Genomic DNA, 7,500 nt, shown 5'->3' with positions numbered 1-7,500 from the left:
TGAGAGTCTTGTACTTTCTCTTGAAGGCCTCAGCAAACTCCCAGACCTTCTTGGTCTCGGATAAATCCAGAATGTGCACATAGATCTCCTGTGGGGATATTTAGATTCTAGATGAAACTTTTCCGTGTCGTTATTTTTTTGGAAAATATTTGTTTTGATACACTAGTGCTCATGTACTGTACTTTATTTCCTGTCTCCTTGACAAGTTCAGCCCTCGCCTCCTCAGCCTTGTCCTTGTTCCTGCACACCATGTGGATGGTTCCACCTGTGGGGAAACATGATTGTTCGAGAGGTTTTGATTGCGCAAAAGCATCTCTTAAGAAACAACATTAAAAGTTACATCATATGCAAATTGTTTTTTGGGTTTTTTTTTTCAATGTGCAGCTATAGAGGTTGTGTTGTGGATTTTTTTAACCCTTGTGCTGCAGTCGATGTAAATAATTTTATATAGCGCAACATACAATTTTACAAAAATTGTAAAACTATTATTCCTGAATATTTATTTTACTTTCAACCACTCGACATGTTCAGTGGCATCAGCGCTATACATACATACCGGTATATAGTTCTTATTTTTTTCTTTGTATTTTTGCCCTCTGTGGACAATAAAAGCGGTACTGTGCTATGACCAAAACTTAAAATATATCTATACTGTACTGTATATATAAAACATGAATTGGAATATTTCATATCACACAATTTTTATGCTTTGTCTTTGATTTAACTTGCCACGCATGTTTTTGTATATATATATATATATATATACACACACACACATTTTTTTTTTTTCAATGGTTTGGTCATCAATTATTATGTGAATTTTTGCTGGTCCCTATTCCCCGCGATGTCACTGTAAATATATTGTTTAAAAAAAGAATAATCATTTTCGGTTCCCAGAATGCATTGAAGTTAAGGACATTATCCCTTGTTATAAGTGCTTTTGCGTTACCAGTTTTTGAACATATGTAATATTTAACACATGCATGTTTGATTTATTTGTTATTGATTGATTATTATTGATTTTTTTTTTTTAATAAACTGTGGCCTTAGGTTGTGTTTAAATAGTGATGTCCAGTATCATTTCCTATGACAACGTGCATTGCTCCTCTCGGTGAAAATTTGGATTCACTGTGTGTTAAATGACAGGTCTGTACAATGACTTTATCAACAAATTTCATTCTATTTAAGGATAAAATGTTATTGTATGATTCATGTGTAATAAGATAAGATAAGACAGCTTATATTTGTCTCACAATGGAGAAATTCTCAATTTACAGCAGCAAAATTTTGAAATGAATAAATAAACAATAATAATAGTAATAATAATAATACAACATAAATAAATAAATACATAAATAATGAAACTGGTGTTACTTGTGTACAACTGAAGTAAATGGTTAGACTGCAGAGAGATAAAAATAATCGGCATTATTTTTCACCTTCCCAGAATACGTAAAACTTAATTCCTAACAATGATTTTTTTTAGTCGTCTTATTAAGAAATTGAGAGTATATTTTACTCAATATTTTATTCCGTAGCTATTTCTTTGATTGAGTCTTTACCCAAAATATAATATTGAAAGTTACCCAATGAAAGTGGATGCAAATTGTTACTCTACATATATTGGGAAAATTTGATAGGTTGTTTTTTTTTTTTTTTTTTTTATCGGAAAAAATCGAACAAATGCTGGTAGCGCCTGGTACCTCTCCTGGCAATAGCCATAGCCGTGGCTTTCCCGATGCCACTGTTGGCTCCAGTGATCATGAAGGAGCGTCCTGCCAAAGACACCTCCAGGTCCTTCTCCACGAAGCGCTTAGAAGCTGACAAGAAGGCATTCCTGTGGAGAGTATACAAGGACACTTCTGCATGAAAGGCCATTCCATAAGTACATTAGGACTCTAAATCCTGAACCACAGAACTCAACTGGTGTAAGAGTTACATTCAAATCAGCTTGCACTGCTGCATTGAAACTCAGTTGACCTCTTGTGACAGTGAGAGAGAGTAAGTGTGTTCAGGTCAAAGGGGTCAGTGGGCAGGATTGGCACTAGGTTTGTCCTCACAATTTTACTGTACACACGAGTGAGAGATTGTGCCTGGCAGCGGATGTGACAAGAAGAGTTGGAGGGTGACTGACAACAGGATTGGAGTATGTGAATGAAAGTGTGTGTGTGTGTGTGTGTGTGTGTGTGTGTGTGTGTGTGTGTGTGTGTGTGTGTGTGTGTGTGTGTGTGTGTGGTAACCATTGTCTTGGAAGCTATTGTTGAGGAAGGCCGCACAAGGCCAAGTGAGACCGAAGCTAAATATGCGCTCTGTTCAGTGGTGTCATGCAGAGAGCTATTAGTGCAGGGACAGAGCGGGTCGCTCTGTTAGAGAAGCAACAACACAGAACAAAGGGGAGAAGGGAAACAATCACAAAAGCACCTTTTCAGAAAACTCAGCTCACTGTATACTAATGAGCTTGGCCTCTGATAGGCTGTAATTAATCAGATGGACGTACGCATCGGGACACGGAACGATTTAGAGGTGTTTCTTAATATTATGTAAATTAAATGGTTGACTTTGTGATGATCGGCTTATAAGATATATGTTGTGTACGGTTAGAAAAAAGAAATCTATTTACAGTCAGTGTCAATTTCTGTCACTCGATCTGCAATTTATGGAATGTTTCATTTTCATGTGAGGAAGATTAATTTACACGACGCGAAATAAATAAGTACCTGAATGAAATTTCATCTTTTGATTGAATTTAGATGCAACATAAGCCAATATAAAGTGTCCCAGCTTAGCTATTCTTCGTCAAAATGTTGTACTTTAAATTACATGTGACCACCCATTATCACAAAATGCCTCTATAGTCACAATATTCAAATAGAGGATGGTACAATTTTGCAAATTTCTGACATTTTTTCATCAAATCGTGGACACAAAGCATACTTGACAGGTGGATTGATAGACAGGCAGACAGGCAGACAGAGAGACAGAAATTAAGTTGTCACAGCAGCAATATTCACACATATAAACTAGCATTATTACTGTGCTGTGCAACCATGTCGAAGCAAATTACAAACAAAACTAAACAAAAAAACAAAGGCCATGATTAAGAGGGCCGGGACTCAATGAAATAATCTGGTGGGGAAAAGATGAGAGCATTAATCATACCTGGTGAACTCTGTCATCCCCTTGAGGAACCAGGCCAAGTTGCGGTACAGAGACATGGTGGCGCTCTGGGTCTGGAAGCATCAGGACGTTCTCTCCTCTTCGCTCCTCTTTTGAGCTGCGCTCGGACACCACGTGAAGCAGAACAGCCTGCTGGGCCCACAACACCTGCGGCCCACTAGTGGCAGCCAAAGGGACTGCAATACATTCGCGAACCTGCTCTCGTGCAGAGACGGCAAACGTAATCAGACTATGTAGGGGAGTAGAAGTGATATTCAAGTTACGCACTTCAGAAAATTTTTGACTTTGAAATGGACTTCAGTTAAACATTACAAATGAATTTTGAGTGTCAATTATATTTTGTACAACCCGTTTTGATCGCTAGACACAATGAAAACAATTACTGCGCACACACAATAGTTTCCCTCTTTCATTCACTTGCATTGTGCTCGTACTGAGGTAAAAAAAAAAATCACATTATATGTCGCATTTTTCTTGCTTAAGAGCCCGCTACCATTAGCTCGACTTTTATGCCATCAAAACGTGTCACCATAGATTTGCTAACATTGTAAATTGTGTTACAAATACTGACATCAAATTCACATTGACTTGATGCCTGGAAACAAGGCATTGAATTGATGTCACATTGATTTCCCAATACAGCTGCTCAAGTTGAAGCATTTGGCTATTGGTGTGATTTAAAAAAAATTATTATTTTTTTTATTGTTCTTGCATTAGGGATTGCTGGGGGAGAGATGGCCTTTCTCTTCCTCCACGTGCTCGTTAATTTCGGATGATGAGGATGTTGGTTTTCCAAATACAGGCTGGAGACAATGAACAGTACCTTCGAAGGTTTTATTTTCCTTTTCTGCAGTTTACGAATCGATTGGGGTTCCTGAGAGTTTCAGATTTCGTCAGGAAGCCCAGAAAAAATACATGCATGAGAATATATAGAGACAATGTGATAATGAGAGGCGGAGAGGTACGCCTCCATGCAAATCCCGGAAACAAAGAAAGGTCGATGCAATTCGATCTTGGCATGTTGGGAAAGTCCAGACCTCTCCCTCTGTGCGTAAATCTTGAGATAAGAGTCCCTCCCTGGGGGAACTTGACAGCCTTCAGGGACTCTCCCGAAGTGGGGGTCAAGGGGCACTAAAGGTGACTGTAATCGCAGTAAGCAGGAAATACCTTCAACAGCATTCTACATTCTTTGTTTCAAGTGCTTGAACAGAACCAACAACAGAGAGGGGCTAAAAAAAAATCACAGTAAGGAATAAATTCCTTAACAGGATGCAGACAAAAGCCTTGGCGACAGGTGTATCGTCAATGTTTCAAAACACGTGACTTCAAGCAAAGCTAATAGCAGTTAGCCAACTAATACTGCAGTAGCTAATGCTAACTGCTGTATTATTCACACTCAACTGCAGTAAATAAAATCATTTCAAATAATGTGGCACTTATTCATATTTAACTTGAGTCAAATTTCATGAAAATTAGCCACCAGTGGCAACCACCAGAAGCTGCTATTGTGTGCTATGGTTTTTATTTTCATTTTTTATTATTTGCAAAAGTTTGACAGAGAAACAATGTCAAAATAACATCAAGCTCATTATTCGGGTGAAATTTCGAAGAAGCTTGATCTAGAAATAATCACGTCAGTAAAATCATTATAAGACATACATCAAATTGATGTCAAAGGATTGATGTCATGTTGATTTACGTTGTTGACCAAATTATGATGACAATTTGATCTCTGTGAGTAATGTCAAATTGACGTTGAACTGACATCAGATGCCTACTGGGCAGTCATATTAGTTATGAAAGTACAAAACACCCCCTTCTGCCCTCTCTCTCTCTCTCTCTCTCTCTCTCTCTCTCTCTCTCTCTCTCTCTCTCTCTCTCTCTCACCTGACTCACTCACCCACGTCTATGTGTGTGTGTGTGTGTGTGTGTGTGTGTAGGTGTGGTGAAGGTGTGATGCACAATGTGAGAAGCAGGAGCGTAGCAGGAGCACTTTAGTCGTCCGTATGGACGTTTCTTAGTCCTGTAGGGTTTGCAAGTCCCATGATTCTGAGAGAGATTCAAAATGGTGAGTGTTGGCTGCTTGGATTGTTCTGTGCGCAACAATACAGTTACTCAGTTTTTCTTTTAAAGCTAAGGTGTTTTTTCCTTGTCTGAATTTAGCAGCTAAATTCTCTTTCAATGGTGTTGTACACTGACAATAAAGATTCTGATTCTACAAAAAAATGCTTCAAATAAGTCTCCTAAGCAAAACGGTTGGCGACTAGCAACGAAATGGTTAATACACTCCTTTCTGCATAATATTTCTTATCTTGTGTTAAGTATTTGCAGATGCACGTCAGGGCAAAGTGCCTTCTCTAATCAGCCACCGCGTTTATTGTTGCTATTGCAAAATAGTGATGTTGGCCATTTTGTAGATCAGAGGTCACCAATGGTGGCTTACAATGAACAGCTTTGAAGAGGATGTCTTTTGGTGTTTTTAGAATCATTAGATTTGATGACATTGTACGAATTAGGTGAGTGAATAAAATTGTTGGGAGGCATCTGTTGATAAAAGAAAATTTATTCAAGAAAAAAAAAATAGCCATTCTTGGGGTCTTCATAGCATTGAATCAAGCAGCTCTGCTTATCTTGAGAAAACATTTGCCTGTCATTGAAGAAGGCTTCATCAGTTCACGCAGCGATGTCATACAAAGCAACAAACATTTATTTTCAATTCTTATTTATCCTTTGATTGATATTATTTTTTACTTTTATGTATTAGTTATCTATCAGATATTATTTTATTTTCTTGGGATACCATCATTTTTGACCAGCCCCGTTTCATGAGTATATTTTTAAAAATAATTCTCTTGAACCACAATTCAAAAAGCAATGTCTGATTTTTATTGATTAATTTTCATTATTTATTCCAATTTTTTTCCCCCATCATTATTTTTCTTTCATTAACAGAGCGGTGCCAACAATTGTGTCCACGTGTGTAAGAAAATTATTATTCATGTAAAATAAAATACAGACGACTGCGGTAGCGTTCCCAATGTAAAAAGTTGGAGTTCACAAAGTACTCAATAACCACAATTTGTGACTCGTTGGCTTTATCTGAATCACAACATATTACTGTTTAAACTCAGCAGCGTTTAAATTATACTATATGATGAGTCTGTGTTTTAATGTTTTGTTTCCTTTTATGGACTCTGCAGATTCACTTCTTGTTGCTGTTCAGCAAGCAGGGAAAGCTACGTCTGCAAAAGTGGTTCATGCCATTAACAGATCGGGAGAAGAGGAAGGTGATCCGGGACATGATGATGATTGTTTTGGCCCGTCCGTCGCGCTCGTGCAACTTCCTGCAATGGAGAGACCTCAAGATTGTGTATAAGAGGTTCATTTGCATGAAATGTAAAAACTGTTCATTTCACCTTGCATTTTCCCTTTGTAGATACATCTAATGGGTAAGGTCGGGTACGCGCAGACTATGGTGCCTTGTGATAAAAGTTTAATTCTTCCCATGACCACGTTAGAAATTCAAAACACTCATACAGTATGACAAATCGTCTTATCCTGCTGAAAAGAATGGAAACACCGTTGATCCGTTCCAGCCTTCTCGAAAAAATAACAGATTAAAAAAAAGAAAACTAGCACTCTTTAATATTGGACTTTCTGAAAACATACACTATTTACATAATTAAATGGCATGTAGGTAATTCAACTGTTTTTGCCACATTTTTTACATTAATTAAATGGACAATGGGCTACTCCTTTTGATGCGTGCTACTTGGCTATCTGGAGGAAGTGAGGAGGTAAGATAAGGTTAGTTTTTCAAGTCATATGTCAAGGTTAGCATATGAAAATGTGTGCTTTCTATAGTAGTTGTAATAGTTTAACAGTGATATGCCTTACCGCAGGTACGCAAGCCTATATTTCTGTGCTGGACTGGAGGGGCAAGATAATGAGCTGCTGAGCCTCGAGGTGCTGCACAGATATGTCGAACTGCTGGATAAATACTTTGGCAACGTAAGTAGAGATGAAGCGTGTTGTTTTAGCCAAACAAGATGTGCCCCATGTCGTTACAGAAAGAAAGCATCATGTCTATGCAGGATGCATCTGTTCTATTGTTAACTCCTGAGATTGGACGGTATCGGAAAAACGGCTTCATGTAACATTCCACTGTCCTTCTTGAAGGCTGTGTTGCATTCAGCAGTAGAAATATGACATTTCCTTAGACAATGGTTAATATCTTCCAAGGTATAGCACATGCAGAGTTTTTATCCCACAGTAATTCAGATTTAAATTGCTGCAGTTGCTAGAATGGAATAATATATATAT

General features: G+C 37.8%; 2 protein-coding genes across 2 annotated transcripts in view; one reads left to right on the top strand and one right to left on the bottom strand.

Annotated features, from left to right (window-relative positions):
- The window catches only part of dhrs12la (dehydrogenase/reductase 12-like a), a 7,540-nt gene extending 4,257 nt beyond the window's left edge, over positions 1-3,283 (bottom strand). Inside the window, exons 1-4 of the mRNA XM_019861631.1 lie at positions 3,160-3,283; positions 1,704-1,837; positions 183-265; positions 1-88 (exon numbers count right to left, since the gene is read on the bottom strand). The exon at positions 1-88 is cut by the window's left edge and continues 8 nt beyond it. Of these exons, the coding sequence (XP_019717190.1) occupies positions 1-88; positions 183-265; positions 1,704-1,837; positions 3,160-3,215 (361 nt within the window). The 5' untranslated portion in view covers positions 3,216-3,283. The remainder of the gene's footprint in view (positions 89-182; positions 266-1,703; positions 1,838-3,159) is intronic.
- Positions 3,284-5,092: 1,809 nt separating this feature from the next.
- ap1s3a (adaptor related protein complex 1 subunit sigma 3a) overlaps positions 5,093-7,500 on the top strand; it is a 3,786-nt gene continuing 1,378 nt past the window's right edge. Inside the window, exons 1-3 of the mRNA XM_019861633.1 lie at positions 5,093-5,245; positions 6,378-6,556; positions 7,080-7,188. Of these exons, the coding sequence (XP_019717192.1) occupies positions 5,243-5,245; positions 6,378-6,556; positions 7,080-7,188 (291 nt within the window). The 5' untranslated portion in view covers positions 5,093-5,242. The remainder of the gene's footprint in view (positions 5,246-6,377; positions 6,557-7,079; positions 7,189-7,500) is intronic.

Source organism: Hippocampus comes, unplaced genomic scaffold (assembly GCF_001891065.2).
Source record: "Hippocampus comes isolate QL1 unplaced genomic scaffold, H_comes_QL1_v1.1 scaffold122, whole genome shotgun sequence".
Lineage (NCBI taxonomy): Eukaryota > Metazoa > Chordata > Actinopteri > Syngnathiformes > Syngnathidae > Hippocampus > Hippocampus comes.
The sequence above is the reverse complement of the archived record's forward strand: the minus strand, read 5'-3'. Positions and strand labels throughout refer to the sequence as shown.